General features: G+C 41.3%; 1 protein-coding gene across 5 annotated transcripts in view; it reads left to right on the plus strand.

Annotated features, from left to right (window-relative positions):
- flnba (filamin B a) overlaps nt 1-26,089 on the plus strand; it is a 175,940-nt gene extending 149,851 nt beyond the window's left edge. For all 5 annotated transcript variants that reach the window (XM_072280460.1, XM_072280458.1, XM_072280461.1 and 2 more), the window contains 8 exons: nt 841-1,107; nt 2,271-2,408; nt 4,619-4,734; nt 8,944-9,076; nt 9,507-9,683; nt 17,638-17,856; nt 20,729-20,932; nt 24,626-26,089. In XM_072280460.1, the coding sequence (XP_072136561.1) occupies nt 841-1,107; nt 2,271-2,408; nt 4,619-4,734; nt 8,944-9,076; nt 9,507-9,683; nt 17,638-17,856; nt 20,729-20,932; nt 24,626-24,813 (1,442 nt within the window). In that variant the 3' untranslated portion in view covers nt 24,814-26,089. The remainder of the gene's footprint in view (nt 1-840; nt 1,108-2,270; nt 2,409-4,618; nt 4,735-8,943; nt 9,077-9,506; nt 9,684-17,637; nt 17,857-20,728; nt 20,933-24,625) is intronic.
- Nucleotides 26,090-26,494: the final 405 nt, after the last annotated feature.

A 26,494-nucleotide genomic window follows, 5' to 3' on the forward strand; every position in this document is an offset into this window, starting at 1 on the left:
TTCTGGCAACACATTGCTTTCATGGAGGTTAGGATGATAGAGATCTGTTTCAGAATAATGTGATTGCAACAACCTCATCTCAGTTGACTTTGGCTGTGGTCATGTATTGTGGTTGGAATAGTGCTCAGACATTTTCCCTCCATAGTTGCTAGTCAGCACTTGAATGCAGTAGAATGTATCTTGGCATCTTCACTTGGAGAGGAAGTGATCATTTCACTACCTGGAAAATTCCTCTGGTCATGGGTGAACTGGTGACAACTTGGCCTCTGTCCTAAAGAGGTGCTAAAAAATCCCAAGGAGTATTTCTTCGTGGCACGGATGTGGGCTTTAGTTTTGCAAAACATGATTCTGCAGAGTCCGGATAAATTCGCAAATGGTTTGAGTAAAACCTCATTCTCCCCATCCTCCTATCTCCAGTTGACAGCTAGAAACTAATTGAAGATTGGACTTTTCTTGTCCTTGGTCTTTTTCACCATCAACTTCACGGGTTCATATCGCAATCATGGAGCTTTCTAAATTTGTTGAAACTTTGCCAATTCTCAGATTAGTGTTAAGTTTGTCATCTTGAACCCTGATTCTGCCTATTTGATTTGGACCACCTACTCAATAGAGAAACATTTGCTTGGACTTCTAGCAGTTATAGTCATGGTGTTCTCATGCCAGAGGCACTCAAGCTGTTTGGACTGTAAATCCTTTAAAATTCCACACTGATTTTTGGCAACTTTTTTTCTGTTTTATGGCAAACATGTGTCCTTCATGGCAAATCATCAGGCTTCAGTTACTTTGGCAGCAAGTGTCATCTTTTAGTTCCACTTAACCCATGTTGTTTCTCCTGCATAGAAATTGATGTCCACGACATGTCTGCCCAAGTGACCAGTCCCTCTGGAAAGATTAACGAAGCAGAGATCACGGAAAGTAGCAACCACATCTACTGTGTCAGATTTGTGCCACAAGAGATGGGCGTGCACACAGTCAGTGTAAAATATCGAAATCGGCATGTCCCTGGCAGTCCTTTCCAATTCACGGTGGGACCACTTGGTGAAGGAGGAGCTCGAAAAGTGCGAGCATGTGGCCCGGGGCTTGAACGAGGCATAGTAGGAGTCCCAGGTAAGTTCCTGATGTTGCCTCTGGTTGTGATTTAGTTTGTTACTTCTGGTTGAAAGATTTGTCTTGGTTTGTTACAAAAGAGCGCGCGAATGGCATACTGAGTGTTTCCATGTGGAACAATATTTGAACATGGCAAGAATATTATTAACAATCTTGGTGCACACAGTTTGGCAATCATTGCCAAGTTTTTCCTTTGACATTTATTTTTAAGACGCTAATATTGACTCTCCAGCTTATTTTTATCCACATGGTCTGCTTGGGTTAGGGATCACCAGGTCAATCTTCCCCTTGCTCCTTCTGGTTTATTTGCTGTGTTAATCAGCGCAATGTTAACAGTATTGGCTCAAGAGCTCTAGTCTCGCACGTATGTAATCTTGTGAGAAGCTGAATTTTTTGGAAAGTGAACTTGCCCAATTGTTTGCCAAAGCTTCCAAGTACCAACACCACGTTGTACTTTTTGTGTGGGTCTGCTACCTGCCCAAAAGCTGGGATCATTTGTCTATGTTCATGCAACTTGACTATAATTCCAACTGAGAAACTTGGAAGGGGAAGTAGGATAGTTATCCTGTCTTGATGACGGTAGTACCCAATGGATCAGGGATTGGTGTCTCAAAGCTTAAGATTTCTTCCATAAGGTGTTGTATAGCTTTCTCTTAGTTAGTTACACCACTGCCGTTTAGGGCAGCAATTTCTATTTTACTGTTTCTGTAACTTTTTTTTTTGGACCAGTCATGGTTGTTAGTCCTGAGCTGAATCCCCAAGCTTGGAGGATTGGTGGACCACTCTTAGTCTGGCCTTCTATCCTTTGATCTGATTGGCATAGGTGACCCTACCAGGAGTCAAAGCACAAGGCCTTGACTCTAGGCTACGTAGCTCTCCAGGTCATTGAGGCACGCAAGCCTCCAAGCCACGACAAGGTTGTGGTCCTCTTGAAGGAAATGGGTGGAATTTGAAATGGGCCTGGCTGCCTTTAGAGTAATAAAATTTAACTCCTTACTATTTAGTCAGGGGACCTGTATTTAAAACTTCTACTTTACATGGCAGCTCATATCTTTAAATAGAGGAGTAAACATCATTCAAATAGTCTATCAATTAAACTAGAATTTGAAGCATACAAGAAATACTAAAAGATTGAAATTATTTCTTGCAAAACTTGTTCACAGCTGAATTCAGTATCTGGACACGAGAAGCTGGTGCAGGTGGACTGTCCATAGCTGTGGAAGGACCCAGCAGAGCAGAGATATCATTTGAAGACAGAAAGGATGGATCTTGTGGTGTGTCGTACGTTACACAGGAACCTGGTGAGCAAGTTTGTGGATGTTTGTAATCCAGATTTGTCTTCTTGAGGGTGGGGAGATACATCTGGATTTAGATTTTTTTGCCTTTTGTCATCAGACCTAATCCACAACACGCATCTTCAGCTTCTGAAGAAAAATGCCTTCACTCCTTCTCTGACTGCATCATTTTGGACACTTTGCCCTTCCAGGCTCTCTCACAAAATGCTGGAGGAACTCAGCAGGCCTGGCAGCATCTATGGAAAAGAGTAAGCAGTTGACGTTTCGGACCGAGACCCTTCATCAGGACTGGTGAAGGATCTTTGCCCAAAATGTGGGTTGTTTACTTTTCAATAGATTGCTACCTCTCCAACATTTTGTGTGTTGCTTTAGATTTCTGGCACCTGCAGATTTTCTCATGTTCAGAATTCCAGAGCTTTCTCTCTCCAGATTTCTTTACCATTTTGGCTGGGCTTGCCGATATATACAAGGATGAGTTTACAGCATGATCTACATATAAGATTAAAATGCCAATAAAAGGCATTGACTTGGTTGTGATATTCAGTTTTATCCTCTTAACCCTAATTAACAACCACAGCAGAAAACATAACTTACCTGAACCAAAAACTCTGTCATAAGACCATAAGACATAGAAGAATTAAGCCATTTGGCCCATCAAGACCCCTCTGGCATTACATTATGGCTGATTTATTATACCTCTTAACTCTATTCTGCCGCCTTCCATGACCTTTGATGCCCTGACTAATCAAGAACCTAACCACAGATTCACCATCCTCTGGCTAAAGGAATCTCTCCTCATCTCTGTTCTAAAGAAAGGAGATGAGAGGTTTCTTTATGCCTCTTTACTTGTGTAAAATTATGCATCTTTCCTTTGGACAGCCCCTCCTTTAGACGATGACTTCCACTCCAGTTTTGTGGGTTCAAAGGTTTAATAAAGAGTCTTATACCTGAAGCATTACCGTTTCTCTTTCCACTATTGCTGGACCTGAACTTTACCAGCATTTTCCATTCTGATTTATACCATGTTCTGCTCCTTCATCCTTGTTTTCAAAGCATTCAATGCTCTTGCTTCTCCTTTGCAATCTTACACTCTCCCACTGCATTTGAGGTTCTTGATTATTGGGCCATAAGACAAAGAGGCAGAATCAGGCCATTCTACCCATCAGGTCTGCTCCACCATTCCATCATGGCTCTGATTGATTTTCCCTCTCAACTGTATTTTCCTGCTGCCTTCCTGTGACCTCTTATTGTTGATTATATCATTGCCTAAGGATTAAACTCTTGGAATTCCCCAGACACTCTACTTCTTCATAACTGTCAGCCCCAGCCAAAAGAATTAAATGCTCCCTCAAGTTAAACTTGTCTTTGTCCCTTATTTCTTGGCTGTTGACTTTGATTTGATATCCTGGTGAAGTTTTGGACTTGTACAGAGTTACTAAAGCTATGCAAACATTTATGGTATAAACCTGATTTTATAATTCTGTTTTAATTGTATCAGTGCCACAATCAGTAGTATTTTGCAATGCAGAACTTATACATTATAATAATAGCAGGTTTGAGATCCAGTGTCAAGCAGAAACCAACTGGTAGAGAGTCACCTATTAATGAACTAATGAGTTGATGCTTTTATGCATTTCATATTCATAAAAATAGTAAACTGAATATTCTGCAAACAGTTAATCTGTCTGAATAAGAGAAATGGTTAAATCCTCAAAGATGAATGTATTGTTCAGTACAAGACATTCCTATGTATCCTAACTCGTTCATTATGTGCCTTATTGTATAACATGGGTGATCATGATCCTTACATGACCATGATCATTCTTGGCAAATTTTTCTACAGAAGTGGTTTGCCATTGCCTTCTGGGCAGTGCCTTTACAAGACGGGTGACCTCAGCCATTCTCAACACTCTTCAGAGATTGTCTGCCTGGCACCAGTGGTCACATAACCAGGACTTGTGATGTGCACCAGCAGCTCCCATAGCTTCATGTGACCCTGGTCAGGGTGCTAAGCAGGTGATACACTTTGTCCAAGGATGACCTGTAGGCTAGTGGAGGGAAGGAGCTCCTTACACCTCCTTTTGATAGAGACATGTCTCCAGCCCGCCATCCTGGTTTCCTAACAAACATGAAGAATATTAAATGTGATTAAGATCTGTTATACATCTTGCATAATTTCTATATTTTAAGGTAGTTACATGTCTGTTTTGTTACAGGTGACTATGAAGTGTCCATCAAGTTCAACGATGAGTACATCCCTGACAGCCCCTTTATTGTCCCCATCACTGCTTCGTCAGAAGATGCAAGCAGACTTACTGTTACTAGTCTTCAGGTGAGACATAAGAAAATATCTGCTCCCTGGCTGTGGCCCCCTACTGCACATCCACAGGTCACAAGTGGGTGTGATATTAGGTCATCACATTTGAATATGAAATGGAGTAGAGAATAAGGGAGTAAATTAATGCAAAGAATTGATTGCATAGCTTATTTTGAACTTCAGAACAAAACTCTCTCCAGGATACTGTTGAGGCTTTAATTTAACACATCTAGTGTAAATATCTGTAGTTCTATGTACTCCTTCCAAAAGTTGTGCTTAAGTGTGAATAGTGATCATCCTGTAGGCTTCCCCTTGTTGGTGAAATTGTGCTTCTTCAGGGGATAAAAGAATAGTTCAATTTGATTAACATTGCAAGGGTAAAAATGTAATGCTAGCAGAGATGTTCTTCTGGAAAATGAGATCAGTCATGCTTGTATACACTCCTCTCTTTGTAGCTAGCTAATCTAATTTGATCTTGACATTTCAGAGGATTTTTTGTATAGAAGATGGTGCTTGCAGACTAAAATGTATCCCAAGGGAAAGATTTAAAGTAATGATAAGCTAAAATTTAACTAAACAATTTTGTAAAGTCTTTTGGGAAATAAAACTTCAAAATAATTTCAAGTCACAGAACACTCGGTTTGACCATTTCTTTGAATATAAAATACTACAATAGGATCAATGAGGTCATTAACATGTGATCCTCTACTTGAAAGTTTCTGCTTGGCACTAGTTCTCAAACTTGTCCAGCAGATCACTGTTCTTGCTTTATAGGAGTTTTTCTGTTAATAATATGCCATGCTGCAAGTTTGAACTTGGTTCAGTTCTGGGTGTCTGCAATGAAATAGAAGCTTTACATAGATGTGACCTTTTAACGTATGTGTAAGAAGGGGTTCACTGTCTGCCATTTAACATTCTAGATGTTTTTCTTGTGTCTCATTTAAAGGTTTTTAACAGCATACCTGCAAGATGCATATCAGTAACGAGCTAAAAGGTTGAAGAGAATTACGAGCTCACAAGCGTTGATTAAGTTGTGTAATACACATTGGAAACTAAAGCAGAATTTGCTGCTGCTAGGGTTTTGAATGCACAACTTTAAACCAAATGAAGCTAACAATAAGTAGTTTCAAATTGATTAACAAACAAGGTAACTCCTCTTCAACCATTTAGCAACAACTAATAGTAACAGGTAATGTGAAGTTGTTTTTGTGTACTCTGGTTTGATTTTGAACCTGATCTTGAATATTGTTTGAACACATTTTGGTTCAGTGTAACGCCATATTGAAATATGGAAATACATTGGCTTGGATATTATAACCAGTAATTTAAGAATAGCGCTAGCAGTTAATCAAAGACTACACACTCAAGCTTTCTGCCTCATATGGAAGTTGTTAGAGACTTTTTAGTGCTTTAGTCTCTTTGTAGGGAAGTTGTTGCATATCTGTAGATGGAAAACAACATTGCATCTTCCAACTAACAAACTGAAGAATCCCAAATCTATCATTCTAAAGGAGTAAGATATCACACTTGTGTTTTCAGAGCTTTTGGCAATAATTGTTAAAAATACAAGTGCAGGTCATAACCATTTCCACATGAAAGGGCAAGCTCAACTCTTTAACCACATTTAATCAGTAGGTTCCCCTCCCCCCACTTCATTCTTTCCTGTTTTAACACAAAATACAGTATTTCAATGAAATTGTGGCTTATGACATGTTTCCATGGCTGAGTAGTGTGATGGCTGGCTTTAGCTGTCACATGTACTTGGTGATGACTAACTCTTAATTCCTACTGTTAAGTACAAAACTTTTTTTAAATAGTGTGTGGCAAAGTTTAGAAAATCTCTAAGCCCTAAACTGAAATACAAACAAACTGCTTTTGACATGCAGTATTCCTTTTATAAATTAAAACGCTTACTTGCTCATTGCTTGTCCAATTTGGCATGGGTAAGGGAAGTAATTGCTTTCTTGATTTCTGAACTCATCAGTCTTGAACCATAAGCTTTCGTATCACAATATTTCAAAACTCAACATGGACCTGAAATTTGCAAACAGCTTCCTATTCTTGCTCTATTAAAATTAATCCCATAACTTAACCTAGCAGAACACGATAGATTTTTGGCTGCAGCCAACCCCAGCTGTTTGACATTATGAACTTGAGATGCCAAATTGTTCTGTCAAAAGAATTGCTCTTGAACCAAGTTCTCTACTCATTACCACAGAATACTACCTGCTGAACTAGAAGCTGAATCATTGTTTTTACATTTCATTTACACAGCCCATATTAAACTCTAATTTAAAGTTGTCATTTATTCGGCAAGACAGCAAATCTGTTAATTTAAACAGTATATTGCACAATGAAGTCTAAATTAAGTTCTATCAACTTTGCCTCCAACTTCCACCCTGCACTCAAATTTACCTGGTCCATTTCCGACTATTCCCTCCCCCTTCTCAATCTGTCTGTCTATCTTTGGAGACAGCCCATCTACTGATATCTTTTATAAAGCCACTGACTCACAGCTATCTGGACTATACCTCTTCCCAGCCTGTCACTTAAAGCCATCCCCTTCTCTCATTCATCCATCTCCACCACATCTGCTGTCAGGATGAGGCTTTTCATTCCAGAACAACTGAGATTTTGTCGTCCTCTTTCAAAAAAAGGGCTTCTCTTCCTCCACCATCAATGCTGCCTTCACCCACATCTTTTCCATTTCCCACACACCTGCCCTCACCCCATCCTCACGACACCACACCAGTGATAGGGTTCCTCTTGGCCTCATCTACCACCTGCTAGCCTCCACATCTAACATACAAGTCTCCAAAATGCCTGCCATTTCCAAACAGGATTCCACCACCAAGCATGTCTTTTCCTCCCTCCCCCCCCCCCCGTTTCTACTTTCTACTGGGATCGCTCCCTACAAGGCTCCCTTGTCCAATCGTTCCTCCCCACTGATCTCCCTCCTGGCACTTACCTTTGCAAGCAGAACAAGTGCTACACCTGCCCCTACACCTCCTCTCTCACTACCATTCAGGGCCCCAAACAGTCCTTCCAGGTGAGGCGACACTTCACCTGTGAGTCTTTTGGAGTCATCTACTGTATCCGGAGCTCCCAGTGTGGCCTCCTGTGTATCGGTGAGACCCAATGTAGATCGGGAGACTGCTTCACCAAGCACCTACGCTCTGTCCACCAGAAAAAGATTTTCCGGTGGCCACCTATTTCAGTACTACTCCCCATTCCCTTTCCGATGTGTCAGGACATGGCCTTCTCTGCTGCTACGATGAGGGCACATTCAGGTTGGCGGAGCAATAACCCCCACCCTCGCCATTCCCCATTCCTGTTTCCCTCTCGCCTTATCTCCTTATCTGTCCATCATCTCCCTCTGGTGCTCATCCTTCCCTTTCTTCCATGGTCTCCTGTCCTTTCCTGTCAGATTTCCCCTTTTCCAGCACCTTACTCTTTCACCAATCAACTTCCCAGCTCTTTACTTCACTGCTCCCCGCACCTTCTTACTGTCTTCTCCCCTTCCTTTCCAGTCCTGTTGAAGGGTCTTGGCCTGAAACGTTGATTGTACTCTTTTCCATAGATGCTGCTTGTCCTGCTGAGTTCCTCCAGCATTTTATGTGTGTGTGTTGCTTTATGTTTAATGTTGGTCTTTGTGAAGTGGATTTGTCGCTGGCTTCCGCTCATGGTACTACTTTAGCAGGCTGTATGTCTTTTATCTTCAAACTCTGAAGTGGATTAAAGATCTAAAACAGTCGCATTACTGACATTTTGATTCTCATACTTTGAGTTGAGATCTTTCATTACTTACTCCATTACCAAAACATCTACCCTGCACAAATTGCTAACAGCACTCTACAGGTTCATCATCTGTGCATGCCTTTATGTAACATTTTAGTGGTTGGGGTTATAACTTAAAACTCATTGGTTGCCTGCAGAACTTTTCACTGTTCAAAAGCAGGCAGCAATGGCTTTCTTTTCCATGAACTTTGTTCTATCAAGGACTTTTCCTTCCTCGGATGAAACTAAGGCAAGTTAAGAAACCCTGTCTTGCTCTGGCCATTTTGGATGCTCTAGGTGCATCTGAACCTTTTTAGTATGTGGTTGAATTAGTCCTATCATTCATTACAATGAAGCAAAGAGTCAAGCAGGTAGCAAGTGAGACTATGCTGTATTGTTCTACGTGTCTTGTAAAAGTGCAATGAAGTATTTGCGATTCACCTCCAGGAGTCAGGTTTAAAAGTTAATCAACCCGTGTCGTTTGCTGTGCGGCTGAATGGTGCTAAGGGTTTGATTGATGCCAAAGTTCATAGTCCATCTGGGGCAGTGGAGGATACGCATGTCTCGCAGATAGAGCCAGGTAAGCCATTGTGAACTGCTCTTGATTACTTTTGCATGGGGTCTACTTCTGTTCTTCTCTCCAGTGCTGAGCCCCTTGCCTTCACAGCCCACTCCCTGTGGTAGTGCTGTGGGGGGAGGGATGGGAAGGTTGGATAAGGGGTGAAAACATAGCACATGGTTCTCAACTACTGCCAAGGCTATGACACCACCCCTGTGTACTTGGAGGTATGATATTAGCCAGAATATCGAACGCTTGAGCTTGATTTTTGACTGTTTTACTTGGAAGCCAAGCATGGCTGTATACCTTTTTCATGCTGTTTCATGCAATGTAAGTTTTATGGAGCATGTGTTGAGTTCCTCTATATAGTGTTTGCCTCTGGAATATAAACATTGGTCACGTTGCTAAATGTTTGGTTTAAAAATTCAGTTCTTAATGGTCTTTGTTACAGACAAGTATGCTATTCGATTCCTCCCTCACGAGAATGGTGTTCATTCTATTGATGTCAAATTCAATGGGAAGCACATCACAGGCAGTCCATTCAAGGTTCGAGTTGGTGAACCTGGGCAGGCAGGAGATCCGGGTCTAGTTACAGCTTATGGATCAGGTCTTGAACGAGGAAGCACCGGTAAGACACTGATGCTGGTACATGTGCAGAAATGTCTTGTACCTTTTTGCTTTTTGTGTCTTTGGTCTGGTATATACTATTGTGAAATGCAGTACTTTTTTGGCAGTAAAATAATGCTATTTCTTTGTACTTGGATCAGAGTGCACAGCTGTAAAGGTGGTACAGTGTTAGAGTACACTTGTGGACAATTAGTAAACTTTAAACCAAATTATGACCAAACTTCTTCTGTCATCTCAGTGTCAGTGAATGACACATCAACAGGAGCACATACTCATTCACAATGAAGGCTGCTTTTTAACAAAACTTGAAGCTTCAAGCAGTAAAGTTCATTGTAATTATTCGGGGTATTAGGCTCAGTGGAGGAACATGCTTAAATGAGCACGTACAATCACTGATGTCATCACCCTTCTCGGTACATTTATCAAGACTTTCACTCCAGAAATTCTTCCAACAATCTCACTTTCAATCCGGAGGCTTGATCGTAAGTCTAGTCTAACCTGAATCCCTTTTGAATTGCAGGCTCCATCTGCCTACTTGGGCAGTGAAAAATCACACACAGCTCTACGTAGGAGAAGAGCAAATTTATTCACAGTGTACTAGGGTATCATTAACTTGATCAATGTCAGTAAATCTTCTGGCAGCTCACATTGTCCATGGAGCACTGTTGCTTCCAGTTCTTACACTATATTTCTGAAAGTGGCTGTTAAAAACACACAGGAAAAAAAATTGAGCTTATGAATGGTCCAGTATCAATATATTGTAATTACCTCAATTAAGGAAGTTTTACATCTGAAACTTCACTCTCCCATGCTGTGTAAAAATTTTAATATTAACAAATTTGCAATAATCAGTCCTTGCTGAACAGTGGTCAGGATATTAGACCAATTACAGTATGTTTTAATCAAATAGGTATACAATTGAAAGCTTTCAGATATTTTGCAGCAGATATTTATAAAATAATCCATTAAGCACTTTAAACAAATGTCAAGCTTTCAACTTTATTTTCTACTGAATTCCATCTGTTTCCTCCCCCCAACACGAACCATCTGTGGTGCTTCAGAAACTATAAACTTGTTCTGTATTGAGCCATGTTATTCTATTCTTTGTCCCCTTTTTAAAAGGAGCCCTTTCTTTCATTTCTTCAACCCAGACTGAATTTGTACCTGGAGGGGAACCTGCTGCCACACAGTTCCCTATAAATTAACTACTAACAGCTTCAGTATTCCCTCGAAGAAATAAGGCTGTGACTCATTGGGGGGGAAATGGCAAGATGCTGATCCAAGATTTTCTTTTGCAATGTGAGCATTGATTATTTTGCCTCCTGCCATTCACTCTTTGCTATTGCCTTATTCTCTATTCATACTTTGGTTTTGCATAAATAGCTCCAGTCTTCTAAACAGGAAAGTATCTTGACGCTGATTAATTACTGGGAAAGAACCATATATGTATGGGAAGCCAAGGTATAGCTCTTTCAGGGAAGAAAAATATTTGCAAAATTGGGAACTTTGTAGCTTTAACTGCCCTATATTTTATGTGAGGTATTTTAAAGATTTTTATCATAATAGTTCAGTCCATTGTTCAGCCTGGACTCCACAGGGTTTAAAATTGCACAGGATCCCCTCGATATTAATTTTCACTTTCTGCATGGAGGTTTCCTGGCAGATCTGAACAAGTTTAACATTATTCTATCAATAGTCTGATTGCTGTTTCTACTTTAAAATGGAACTCTGATTGCAATTCATTTGCCCTCTGTTAACACATTTGCTAGATGGGTTTCAGCCAGAGGGTTACCACATCTATGTCAGTTTACACACACAATGCTGGAGGAACTCAGCAGGCCAGGCAGCATCAACGGGGGTGGGGGGGGGGGATTGGTGAAGTACAGTCGACATAGCGGGCCGAGACCCTTGTTTATCTATGTCAGTATTTTCTTGATAGATGAAGGCAGAGCTACGTCTACTTTGATCTGGTGTCTGCTCTCCCAAATGGACATGCATGCCCTTCCAGAGAGCAGTAGGGAGGGTATAATGCCAATACTGTCATGCCCAGTGTTGGTGTCTCAATCAAAATTGCTCTTGTGGGATTTGCATCTTGCAGGTTTACTGCTGTTCCGTACACTTTGGCATTACTCTCAGGCTATCCTGAAAATAATGTGAAAGGTCCTTGCACTTAAACAGTTTTCATCTCATTAGTACTCTTCTTCAGTTGTTTATCCACCCTGCCCAGGTTTCTCTGCTTGCTTTTTCTTCCGTGTGTCTTAAATTGAATAATTAGAGTGGAAATTTAGTGTGTACCTTAAACAGGATTAAAATTGTTTTTTTCTGGAGTCTCTTGGGAATTGCATCGAATTATACAGGATCCACAGCACTAAAATAGATCATTGATCCATTGTTCTCTGCTGAAACCCTATACTCAAGCTCCCAGGTTCACAAACTTTACAACTACCGCCCTTCCCTATAGAAACTCTAGCCTCCCTTTTCAATACATCAGGGTTGTGATTTAGCAGAGAGTTTTACAATCTTGCTGCCCCCCTACCATCCCCATCGTTATTTTTCTATCGGTTCTCAAATTGTATATTTGAGTTTTTGTTCCAGACCTTTTCCTCCTAAAAGCATTTTTTTCAAACCAATAAATCTTAATTTTTAATGTTACTGAGTCACCACTGGCCTTTGAGCAGATTGAAGTTTATTCCAGGTGAATTTATTTATACTCATTGTTGCATTCTCACTATTGGCAAAGTTGCATTTTTCTCTGCTTGCTATGTCTATCTTTCACATATATTTGTAGCTCAGAACTTAAGTTGCCAATTGTGATCTCTAACTAGGGTACCATACAGTAAATCAGAGACACAAGGTTCTGTAAATACTGGAAATACTGAGCAACATACACAAAATGCTGGAGGAACTCAGAGGGTCAGGCAGCATCAATGGAGAGAAATGAACAGTCAACATTTTGGGCCAGGTCCCTTCTTCAGGATCTGATTATGAGTCCTGATAAAGGGTCTTGGCCAAAACATCAACTGTTTATTTCGTTCTATAATTGCTGCCTATTGTGCTGAGTTCCTCCAGCATTTTGTATGGTGCCATAGAATAACATTTTCTCTACTTTGGAAATGAATCCAATGTGCTTCACATTATTGCCTGACCAAACTGCTTCCCTGGTCCTCCTGCAAATGAATTGTCATGGACTGTTTGCTGTGAACCGATGTATTTGTATAGCACATGATGCAGAGTGCCAAATTTGGTTTGCAATCAGTCATGATATGGTCACTTAGTAATATGCCTGGGGCCTCATCTATATTGTTGATTAAGGATTAGATACTGGCTAAAATGGTAAGTAAAATCTTTATCTGAGCCATTGACTGTGTGTTTCTCTAGCTTAGAAGATTCTCCGTCGTTGGTATTGGCAAATTAGTATTTTAAATTTCAGTAATAAACTGTCTAGAATAGAACAGTACAGCACAGGAAGAGGCCATTCAGCCCACCATGTTGTGCCAAACCAATTAAATTAGTAATCAAATTGACAACTAAACCAATCCCCTCTGCAGAACAATGTCCATATCCTTGAGTTTCCTCACATTCATGTGCCTATATAAACACCTGTTGAGTGTCTGATGTATCTGTGTAACTGCCTTTGGTACCACCACCACCTTTTTAAAAAAAAAAATATATATATGCCCCTCGCATCTCATTTGAAATTACCCTTTTGACCTTAAGTGCATGCCCTGTGGTATTGGATATCTCGGCCCTGGGAAAAAGATATTGTCTGTCTATCTATGCCTCTCTGAAATAATCCTCTATCAGATCTCCCCTCAGCCTCTACCACTCCAGAGAAAACAACCCCAGTTTTTACATGCCCTCTAATCCAGGCATCATCCAGATAAATCTCTTCTGCACCCTCTCCAAAGCCTCGACATCTTTCTTATAATGGGGTGGCCAGAACTGTAGTCAATACTCCAGATCAGGGATTCCCAACCTGGGATCCACAGACCTCTCAGTGAATGGTAGGGGTCCATGGCATAAATAAATGTTGGGAACCCCTACTCCAGATGCGGCCTAACTAGAGTTTTATAAAGCTGCAACGTAACTTCCTGACTTTGGAACTCAATGCCTCGACTAATAAAGGCAAGCATGCCATACGCCACCTTAATCACCCGATCAACCTGTGTAGACACTTTCAGGGAGCTATGAACTTGGACCCTGAGTTCCCTCTGTTCATCAACGCTTAAGGTTCTTGCCCTTAACAATGTACTGTCTCTTCACATGTGACCTACCAAGATGCAACACTTCAAATTTGACCAGGCTAAACTCTGTCTGCCATTTCTCCACCCATATCTACACCCATATTCTCCACCCATATGTTCTACGAGTCTGTGGTGGCCAATGCTATGTTCTACGAGTCTGTGGTGGCCAGTGCTATCATGTTTGCTGTTGTGTGCTGGGGCAGCAGGCTGAGGGTAGCAGACACCAACAGAATCAACAAACTCATTCGTAAGGCCAGTGATGTTGTGGGGATGGAACTGGACTCTCTGACGGTGGTGTCTGAAAAGAGGATGCTGTCCAAGTTGCATGCCATTTTGGACAATGTCTCCCATCCACTACATAATGTACCGGGTGGGCACAGGAGTACATTCAGCCAGAGACTCATTCCACCGAGATGCAACACAGAGCGTCATAGGAAGTCATTCCTGCCTGTGGCCATCAAACTTTACAACTCCTCCCTTGGAGGGTCAGACACCCTGAGCCGATAGGCTGCTCCTGGACTTATTTCATAATTTACTGGCATAATTTACATATTACTATTTATGGTTCTATTACTATTTATTATTTATGGTGCAACTGTAATGAAAACCAATTTCCCCTGGGATCAATAAAGTATGACTGGGACTATCTGCAACTGATTTATATCCTACTGTATTCTCTGCCAGTCTTCTACAAACAGCAGAGGTCCCAGTGCAGATTCCTGCAGATCTCCAACTAGAATAAGTCCCTTTGACCACTACCCTCTGTCTTCTATGGGGCAAGCCAGTTCTGAATCCAAATGGCTAATTCACCGTTGATCCCCTGCGTCTTTATCAATCACATTCACCACCTCACCAAACAATTCAATCAAATTCGTCAGACACAACTTGCCCCACACAGAGCTACTCTGGCTCTCTCCAATTACGCCATGGTTTTCCAAATGCTCATAAATCCTCTCCCTAAGAATTCTCTCCAGTAACTTCACTACCACTGATGTGAGGTTCGCTGTTCTGTAATTTCCGGAATTACCTCTGGTTCCCTTCTTGAATAATGGAGCTACATTAGCTACTCGCTAGTCCTCCAGGACATTGCCTGTGGCTAGAGAGGACACAAAGATACTGTGAAGGCCCCAGCAGTCTCTTCACTTGCCCCTCGCAATTACCTGGTGAATATCCCATCAGGCCCTGCGGACTTATCCAGCTTAATACTCTTTAAGAGACCCAGCGCTACCTCCTCCTTTACCTCAATGTCCAGTGTATCAATACGCTCTGGACTGATCTCCCTGTCCTCCATGTCCTGCTCCATGATGTAAAGTACTTATTAAGGACCTTGTACACATCCTCTACATCCAAGAAAATGTTTCCTCCTCCCTCCTTTATACTTAAGTGGTCCTACCCTCTCCCTAGTTATCCTCTTACTCTTGATGTATGTATAGAATGCCTTGGGATTGTCTTTAATCCTATTTGCCAAGAACTTTCCATGGCCACTCCTGGCTTTCATAATCCCCTTGAGTGATTTTCTGGCTTCTTTATAATTCTCAAAAATTCTGTTTGATTTTAGCTTAAATTCATCACCTCTCTCGACATCCAAGGTTCTCTTACCTTGCCAGCCTTGTCCTTCTGACTGGAACGTGCCTGTCCTGTGCTCAGTGCAGTGGATCTTTAAAGACACTCCACATGTCCACAATCAGCTGTTCCCAATTTATTCCGCAGTTCCAGCTCTCATAATCTTGAGCTGCTCCCATTTAATACTCTGCTGCAAGGTCCATACTTGATCTTATCTATAGTTGTGGTCACTGTTCCCCAACTGCTCACCCATTGAAAGGTCGGTCACCTGGCCAGGCTCATTACCCAACACCAGGTCCAGTACAACGCCTCCTCTTGTTGGACTATCTACATATTGATTTTTTTTTTTAAACTGTACTGAATGCACTTAACAAATTCTGTCCCATCTAAACCTCTTGCTCTAGGTATTTCCCAGTTAATATTAGGGAGGTTGAAGTGTCCCATGATGGCAACCCTATTGTTTCTACACCTTTCCTTAATCTGCCCGCGTATCTGTTCTTCAATGTCCCTGTGGCTATTGTTGGGTCTGCAGTACAATCCCATCAGCGTGATTGCACTCTTCCTATGTTTGAGCCCCACCCATATAGACTCAGTGGATGAGCCCTCCATTCTGTCCCTGCTGAGTGCAGCTGTGATGTTGTCCCCAAATGGTAGTTCAGCTCCCCCACCTCTTTTACCTCCCCCCTCTTGTCTTTTCTAAAACATAAAAACCCTGGGACATTAAGCACCCATTGCTGTCCCCCTCTCAACCAAGTCTTCACAATGGCCACAACATCATAGTTCCATGTACTGATCCATGCTGTAAGTTCATCACCTTTACCTATAATGCTCCTAGCATTAAAATACACACACTTCAAAACTATTCACCCTATCGAATCTATTACTTTGCTCCTGCCTGTTTTTACTGGCACTGTGATCTACCTCCTGTCCATCCTCCCTTTCTGACCTCGACCTAGTGTGCAAGTTCCAAACCACCCCCCCCCCCACCGAACTAGTTTAAACCCTTCTGAGTAGCACCAGCGAGCTTCCTGGTCAGGATATTGGTTCTCCTCTAGTTTAGGTGACAACTGTCCTCTTGTACAGCCATCCGCCACCCCCTCAAAGTCATTATTTTTTTTAGCAATTGTATATAAACTGGCAGCCATTCAAATTTGGATGCTAGTTGTTTACAGATCACCTTGATTTTGTATATATGTATCAAAAACAGCAGCTGGCTTGAAGGCTAAAGCATTTTGCACTTTGTAGCCATCTTTGCCCTGACCCTCTGACTTATCGCTGGAAAACAGATTGTTGTTCCCATGAGTAAACTGATAGTGTAGCTTCCTATCTAGTGATTGGTTCAGCTCAATCAAGAAGCATTGTATAGTTGTTTATAAACGTTAGAGTTCAGAGCTGACAGAACAAAAGAGCTTTAGAGTGACACAAAGCCACTTTGAATTTTTAAAGCTATTTTTCTGAGAGCATCAGCATCTACAGCTGAGGCTTTGGATTGCTTTTTATCTTTAAAGACTATTTCGGACTGTTAGAAATCTAATGCCACACAGTAATATGGGGATATTTGACTATGTTTCAAAACTGCTGTACTTTGTAACTCACTTAAAAGATTGAAAGCTGCATGTCACTTGTAAATCTTAAAATTGCTGTACAATTAGCTTGAAGCTGGTGAGCAGTTTGGTGTTGACAAAGCTTCCAAAGCGTAAATTTGTTTTAAATGACCTTTTGCAAAAGTTATTGTTTGTTGTTAAGTTAAATTGAACTGCCCACACTTGTTGGCCTGTGTTGTCAACAGGAAATCCGTGCTAGTGTCCCTCTTGGGAGCGGAAATGGGATGGAGACCAGATGGAGCCTTTTCCTGTTGCAATTGTAATGAATCTTATGTATTATTGAATTAGATTATCAAGCTAACATGTGTTTCAGGACCACAGTGAAGGCAAACTTCACTTTTTAATTTAAAACCAAGACAGCTATGAAGATTCATGCTAATTTTTGCACACATACATTAATGTACTTTATGCATCAGTGTTAGTAGCATAATAGTTAGGGTGCATTACTCGTAAACTGTAGGCGTGTTTTGGATGGAACTTGGATTGTGCTACTGAGAGGAGGCCACGTTCTTGGTCTTTAACAAATCACATACTCTGATTATAGGTGTCCAGTCTGAATTTATTGTTAAAACTGCCAATGCCAGCCCAGGCTCACTTACAGTCGCGATCGATGGGCCATCAAAGGTGAAAATGGAATGTCAAGAGTGCCCTGAAGGATATAAGGTCCTATATACGCCAATGGCACCAGGGGACTACCAAATTGGAATTAAATATGGTGGACCGTACCATATTGTGGGTAGTCCTTTCAAGGCAAAAGTAACAGGTAATGAAACCAGGACATGAGACATTTGTCAAACCAGTTGGCTCCCAAGCATTCTACATTGGATTTACTGGCAATGATACATGTATGTTATCTCAACTCTTCTATGAGCATGGCCTAATAGCATGGTTTGTGTGAATGGAGCATGTTGTCCCAGGACTCTTCTGGGGGGTGGGTGGAAAAGAAGTACTTTGATTTCAAGTTTCTTAGAACAGATTTGTCATTTTAAAAACCGTTCGTTTTGAAAGGAGTGTTTTATAGTTAACTAACTCACTGAAACTGGTCAGTAATTTATTGTTCAGCTGAGTTAAGAGCCAAGAGGGACCTCTGTGGTGGTTTAATGTGTGTGTGTGTTTTTTTTTCTCTCCGTACCATTGCTATTACAGTGTTCTAGTGATCTCATTTGAACCATAGTTTACAATTGTGAAACCTAGAGCACTGTTTATATTATATATAATAATAACTTGTTTATAGTGCATTTTTCATACAAATGATGTGACAAAACAGTATTTGTTATCAATATTAGATGGGATATGAGTATTATTGTTTTTGAATTTCATAGCTGAGACCTTTGAGGTGGTCCATCCAAGGTAAAGGCTTCAGATAAATGGGAAAAGCGAAGGAACATAGAAATCTACAGCACATTACAGGCCCTTTAGCCCACAATGTTGTGCCAACCATGTAACCTACTCTAGAAACTGCCTACAATTTCCCTACTGCGTAGCCCTCTATTTGTCTAAACTCCATGTACTTAATCCAAGAGTCTCTTGGAAGACCCTATTGTATCCGCCTCTACCACCATGGGTGGCAGTGCATTCCACGCACCCACCACTCTGTATGGAAAAACTGCCTCTGACATCCCCCTGTACCTACTTCCAAGCACCTTAAAACTATGGCCCCTCGTGTCAGCCATTTCAGCCCTGGGGAAAAAGTCTCTGGCTATCTACACGATCAATTATCCACACGATGCACACATCTTGTACACCTCTGTCAGGTCGCCTCGCATCCTCCGTCGCTCCATGGAGTGACGGCCAAGTTCACTCAACCTATTCTCACAAGGCATGCTCCCCAATCCAGCAAACATCCCTGTAAATCTCCTCTGCACTGTCTATAGTATTGGCATTCTAATCAGGTGACCAGAAGTGAACACAGTACTCCAAGTGGGGTCTAACTAAGGTCTTACAGCTATAACATTACCTCACAGCTCTTGAACTCAATCCCACAGTTGATGAAGGCCAACACACCATATGCCTTCTTAACAGTATTGTCAATCCGTGCAGCAGCTCTGAGTGTCCTATGGACACAGACCCCAAGATCTCGCTGATCCTCTACACTGCCAAGAGTCTTGCCATTAATATTATATTCTGTCTTCAAATTTGACTTATCAAAGAGAACCACTTCACACTTGTCTGGGTAAGCAGCATAGGGTTCCTCAGTGAAGATTGCCCTCATTAACTCATATATCCCCTTTGATATTGTTCAGGGGGTGTACTTTCAGGAGCTAGCAGCAGTAGTTACGTGTCTGGCTTGGTGACTTGTTTTAAGGCCCAGATGGAAAGTGTACAATAGTATTAGGAGACTCAATAGAGAGGAGGACAGACTGGGGATTTTGTGACTGCAGAAGCGGAGCCAGGGTGGTGTACTGTCTCCTGGGTGCCAGGGTCAAGGATATTCTCTGACTAGCTACAGAATGTTCCTGAGGGGGAAGGTGAATGGCGAGCTGTTGTTGTACATATTGGTTCAAATGACGTGGTTAAAACCAGGGTTGAGGTCCTACAGACTGAGTAGAGGGATTTGAGAAAGAAGTTAAGAAACGAGATCTGGAGGATCGTGATCTCCAGATTACGTCTGGGGCCATGTGCTTGTGCAGTCAGAAATGGAAATTATACCAGGTGAATTTGTGGCTGGTGCAGGGGAAGAAGGATTCAAATTCTTGCACCATTGAGGTCTCCTCTGGGGTAGTGATAATGTGTACAAGAGGTACTGGTTATAATTGAACCACAAAGGTACAAATATCCTCTCAGGAAAGTTTGCTAGTGCTACGTGGGGGAGGGGGATGTAAACTAGACTGGTGTAGCCCCCCTGGCACTGCGAGCCTCAGAGTCGCTCAACTTGCTGTCGTCTAGGGGAAACAGCCCTCGGCCCCACCAAACTGGGTAATTAAGTTTGTGTGGATGCTGTGTGATGTACCCACCCTGCCAAATAACAGACAATACACCATATACGATTAAATGAATTACTGTTTATAGATATTACTGGAACTATAATTAATAGAGATAAAATATAAAAGGAAAATAAAAGGCGCCACACTTATCAAAGTTCAATCTCTTTGTGCACAAACAGTTGGAGCTCTAGTAACGATCCTCTCTTCACCATTCGATCCTCTCTGACCACCTCAACCCGCCGCCTGGGACCACCCACAGTGGCCGACCAGATACTCCACACAAGTCTATCTTCATCTCCTCTCCTCGCCGAAAACCCTGGACCTCGGACTCCGGCTCGGGGTCCATCCCGTCGGCCCACTCACAGCATCCTGTCCACTCTCTCTGTCTCCATCGCGCCTTCTGCCCAAAAACCCGCGCATCACAATAGCTTACAGACACACAAGGAAGAATAACATCTATCCCAATTGGTTCGTTTGCTCTCTTATCAATAACGTAACCCAAACAAGCTGCTAGCCGGAGAACTTTCTCAGCAGTTAACATAACAAAGAAGCCATTTTAATTAGCCAATGCAGTAACATAAAAGAAGAAACCTCTTACACTGGCATAGGGTGGGACTCTGACAACTTGTTCTTAGTCAGAGAGTACGTATGTCTAGTTATTATAATCTACTTTTGAAAGACTAAATGGTCTATTTTTACATTCCTTTCTAGGTCCTCGGCTAGTAAGTGGTGGCAGTCCACATGAAACCTCCTCCATTATACTAGAATCTGTGACGAAATCAACAACCGTCAACTCGTACAGCAGTCTTCCCAGGTTTTCCTCTGACAGCAGCAAGGTGGTCTCCAGTGGGTCAGGTCTCACCACAGCAACTGTCGGCCAGAAGAGCTGCTTTTCAGTGGATTGCAGCAGAGCAGGTAACCTTGCAATATAACACTACTAAACCAGTACAGTTCTCTGTGCACTTAGCTGTTGGGATTTTTCAAATATTTGGTAAGGTCCAGGATTTTTCTGCGTTCAGTTTACTCTTGTAAATAATTAGCCTGAAAATCTTTCTGGTTATGTTTAGTTTAAGATTTGAATAGAATGAACTCTTGCAGCATTTATACTCAAAGCTAATGTTCATTCAACTGAACATTAACTCTAAATAACTGGGTTTAATAACTAGCCTAATTAATACACTACTGCCTTTAGACTATCCCCTTGGCTTTGTCTCACTGGTATCGAAACTGTCATAACAACATTTTTTATAGATTAAGCCAGCTTCATCCAATAAAGTACTGAAGCAGATTCTTCAAACACTGGAAAAACTAAATTATGTGAAATTAGATTCGTATAATTTGGCTTGGCTGTTAATTGAAGGCTGAAGCTTTGATTTTGCTAGGGACGCAGGAGAATGGAAGTGGTTTAGATGAGTTCTTGATGGTGAAAATGGGTTGCTTTGGTACTTTGAGTCTAAATAGGAATACTAAATGAAAGTTTAGATGGAAAATTTCAGATCCTGGGGACTCAAAGCTGAAGGCAATAGAGTCAACACTCAGGAGGTTTTGTGATTTCAGGTGGCCAAAGTGCACGGATTTGTATGCAGTAGGAAAGGTGAAGGATAGAAAGGTGGGAGAGAAATCCATAAAAGGATTAGTCAGTTGCTGAGCATAGGAGTGGATCCTTTGGTTCATTTTATTGCATGTTGTCTATCTGAGCAATTCCCATTTTGTCCACATCTTTCTGAACCTTTTCCTATCCCTGTACATGTTTAAATGTTAAAGACTACCAAGCTGCCAAGGTAGGAGAGGAAACTCACTATCAGTTCCTCTGGTATCTCATCACACACATCCACCTCTTGGGGGTGCTGGGGGGAGCTTACCCCCTTAAGTCCCCTTTATATCTTTCCCCTCACCTTAAACTTGTGCCCTTTTAGTTTTAGATTTTCTTAACCTGGGGTGGGGTGGGGGAGAGAGATTGACCATACAGCTTAAATGGCCCTCATGGCTTTAAATACCTCCTGGAAGTTCCTGCTCAGCCTCCTGCCTTCTACCCTGTATGGAAAATAGTCCCAGCCTGTCCAGCTTCTCCTCATAACTCAAGCCCTGCTGTTCTCGGAACATCCTTACAAATCTTTTCTGCATCCTTGTGGTTTAATGGCATCTTTCCCAAAGCTGGGCAACCAGAACAGCACACAGGACACCCAAGTGTCCACTCAACTGGGCAACCAGAAAAGCTCACAGTGCACCCAAGGGTGCGCTCAACAACTTATACAGTTGTAACGTGACATCTCAGCTCTTGTACTCCGTGCCTTGACTGATGAAGGCATGTGCACCAAATACTGGCCTCACCACCCAGTCTCCACTTCCACGGAACTATGTACCTGTAACCCAGGTCTCTCTGTTCTATAACACTTCAGGCCTCAACCACATACTGTACAAGTCCTGCCCTGGTTTAACATGTCAAAGTGCAATATCTTCCATTTGTTTGGGTTAAATTCTATCTGACATTCTTTGGCCCACTTACCCATTTGATTTAGATGGCTGTTGAAATCTTTACCTACTCAGCCACCAATTTTTGTTGTCCACAAACTTAACCATGCCAGCTCCATTCTTATGCAAGTTGTTGATATTGACGTGGACCTACCATGGATCTCTGTGCCGTACCACTGGTCACAGGCCTTCAACCTGAAAAGAATCCCACCACTAACACCCACTGTCTCCTTGTGCTAAGTTAAATTTGTATCCAGTTGGCCCATTTACCTCGATCCCCTGTGATCTAATCTTCCAGACCAGCCTTCTTGGTGAGACCTTGTCAAAGGACACATCAAAGTCCATATAGATGTGGTCCAGTCAGTCCTCTGTCACCTTTTCAATAAAAATAAAACCTCATTTAAACTTGAGACGCTATTTACCACTCACAAAACCATGCTAACTATCCTTGGTCCTTGCCTTTCCAAATGCTGGTAGATCATTTCCCTTAGAATCCCCTCCAGTAACTTTCTCATCATTGAAGTAGCTCCCACCTCCTTAAATAAGGTATAATACTTTCCACCCTCTAGTCATCTGGTGCCTCATTTGTGGTTAAAGTTGCAGATATCTTTGCCAGGGCCTCTGCAATTTCTTCCCTACCTTTCTACAATGTCCTAGTTTAACTTAGTCAGACTTTGGGGATTCATCTACCTTAATATGCCTCAAGCCTGCCAGCACCTCCCTTGTAATGCAAGCATGATCTCAAAACATTACTATTCGTTTCTCTTAAATCGTTAGCTTCCATGACCTCAGTAACTACAAATGAAAAATATCCATTTAAGTATTTGCACATCTCCTGTGGTTCCGCGAGTAAATGACTACATCGATAAAGGGGTCTATTCTTTCCCTAGTTGCCCCTTTTCTCTTATTATCCTCGTTAAACCAGGGAGAAAAAATCCAAGTCTGATTAACAGCAAATGTGGTGAATAAGCCAATTAATTTTTGGAACATTCAACACCTAGCAAAGCAGATTTTGCATGATGTCACTCAGAGAAGTGAGTCAAGATTTAGAAATCAGACAATAATTTAGAGGAAAAAGTGCACAGATCGGGTGAGGGAGAACAGATCTGGACTATACTGTGGAAATAAAGATTATTTTCTGGGCCTCTGATCTGAGAAATTCATTGTCACCCACTCTTCTGTAACATCGACTAGCAGTGGGTGTTCTCTTGGATATTTGGCACTCTGCCATACATGCTCTTTAAAGAGGAGTGTGAGTGAGCAGCATTATGGAATGTGATCATTGCTCACGCTTCAGTAACTTATCCAAACTCGTGGAATGGTATTTAGTTGAAAGTATATGCAAGTGAACTTAAAGGTGAAGGACCTGCTTTCTTCACATTGTTTCACCACTAAGAAATGCTACATTTGATTTGCGAGTTTTAATAGCTTTTAATTTGAACTGTTCTCAAGCTGGTAGAGGTTTTAAGTTGCACTGGTGGTTTTTTTGCTCTTAGGTCAGCAGTTTATTTAGTCCTGATGAAAATTGCCTTAATGACAGGACAGGAATGGATAAAATACAAATGCGTAAAGCAAGTTTTAAACTTTGAAATTTAAGATTTGCTGCTGCCCTCTGTATTTCTGCCTGTTTTCTTTGATGTTTGGTCATTTTAACTGTACTAGTTAGATTGAAATATGGCTGTGCACTGTTTCTTTAGAATAGCCAGGACCAATATGATATTAATTTAGCTTTATGGGTTGGGATGCGGTTTGGAATCTTTGTAAATGGAATGAAGGGAACTTTTAGCTTTTTAATCTCCAAGTGAGCATGTTGAGGATCGGGCAGAGCAACCAGCAGTGCTGCCGACTTGGCTTCCGTGATGCAGGTTCAATCCTGACGGTCTTTGTGCGTGTGTTCACTACGCCTGCACGGGTTTCCGCTCTGTCCTGGGGGTTGGTAGGTGAGAGGAGAATCTGTTGAGATTTCATGCCGATGGGGGGAGAATAGAAATGAGTGTTGAAGGTCTGCCTGGATTTGATGAGCCAAGGGGGCCTGTTTCTCTGCTGTCTGGCTCCATAAGAACAATTATGATCACAACATTGTAAGAAATTAATAACCTCTGTATTTGTAACCTTATTGGTAACTTCCTGTCCTAGGCTCAAATATACTTCTGGTTGGTGTGCATGGACCCACTATTCCATGTGAAGAGGTATCTGTGAAGCACATTGGAAGTGAGCAATATAATGTTGCCTACATGGTGAAGGAGAAGGGGAACTATACACTGGTTGTGAAATGGGGCGATGAGCATATTCCAGGAAGCCCATTCCATATCACAGTTCCTTAGGCTTGCTCTCCAACTTGGCTGCTTCAAATGAGATGCTTCAATTCAGTACAAGCTTTCAGAGGACATTTGCAATTGCATGACAACTTCAGCTGCAAAATGGACATCTCTTTTTCAAATGCTGTTGAACCAGCAATATCAAAGAATGGATTGGGTGATGGCTCGAATGTCATAGTTATATGTAGAAACTGAAGATTGTATGAATTATATATAAATAAGAACTTAAACAGACGATTGTAAAACTGGATTATTATAACAGGATTTTTGCCTTCAGTAGCTTGGCTGAAGTCATAGTTGCTTGGGCTTTAGGTGGGCTTAAGCACTATCATAAAATAAGAAACTCCCATTCTCAATGCCTTATTTCTTGTAGAGGATAGATTCTAATACATTCACTCAATATAATGACACTGGAACCAGATATACTACTGGTCCAATGGTTTGGTGGGTGGCGGTGTGGGAGAAACTTTTCTGGTCATGGGGAAGGAGGCATTCTTTTAATTTTAAGAAGAATATGCAAACTGCTTAAAAGATTTCTACAATGCATTGTCTAACCAGTGCAGACGAACTCTGGCTTTTTTAAAAAAAAATCAATCTGCATATGTGTCCATATATAAATTCAGAGCTTAAGTAATTTACTGGTGGGGAAATACTTGCTGCTGTGTTCATTCCAACCCATGTTCTGTCTGTTGCATGTTTTATGCATGCTTTGTAATTTGAGTGGAGGACAGAGTGGAATAAGAATGCAGAGAAGACAATAGTTTAGAGCACATTGCATCTGGTCCCACCTCTGTTAAAGCCAGTGCTGCTTTGATGATGGATAAATTGAAGATAACAAGCAAAGTTGACTACCTTCCTAATTTTTCCAGTTTTTCTGTGTCTCGCTGATCAGAGTGTTTCCATTTTAAATCTATTTGGGTTTGTTATTTCAGTGAAAATTAACTTTGTGCTTGAGGTTCAATGTTGTTTACCTAATTCTCGTGCATATTTGAGTAAAACCGGATAATTGTACAATTGAACATTTTTGTATTATCTATGATTAGAAGCTACTAAATTGCACAACTGTCTTTTAAAACTGTACTTAGAATCTATTTATACTCTGGCCATAATGAATATTGTTTTTTCCCTGTTGGAGCTGTCTTTGTAATTGAATATTGTATTCTGAGTAGGGATGGTTGTCACTCTTGCAGTGCTTTGTGCCTTAATGTGAAAAGCTTAATGTGAAAAGCTTAATGTAACTAGCAACTGACAAACTTCAATAAAGGCGTAATTTTCAACTGTTTTGAAATCTTCTGTAGTTACTAGTTGGAGATTTGAGTCAATCTGTTAATAAATCTCCAGTTTTCTGAAACGTGCAGACATGTCTGTTCAAGATTCATTTTTGTGGTTTCTCTGGGTTGCTTAGCAACAAAACATGACCCCAATGCAATCATAACTAGAAACTCATTTACTTACCACCCACTTAATACTAAAACTCCCAATTCAGTGCTCCTAAAAACAAAACAGCTAAAATATTGTACCCATCCTTCCAATTGGATTTTTGACTTTTCAGTGATTCAAGTTCATAGCAGCATGTACAAGATTATTACCACATTTGGGCAGTATCTTCTGATTTGTCCCATGGTGCTATCCTCATGAAAAGAACCTGACTCATCCTATTCAAGTCCAGTTAGGAAATTTTTTTTTA

The sequence above is a fragment of the Mobula birostris genome, chromosome 16 (assembly GCF_030028105.1).
Source record: "Mobula birostris isolate sMobBir1 chromosome 16, sMobBir1.hap1, whole genome shotgun sequence".
NCBI classification, from domain to species: domain Eukaryota; kingdom Metazoa; phylum Chordata; class Chondrichthyes; order Myliobatiformes; family Myliobatidae; genus Mobula; species Mobula birostris.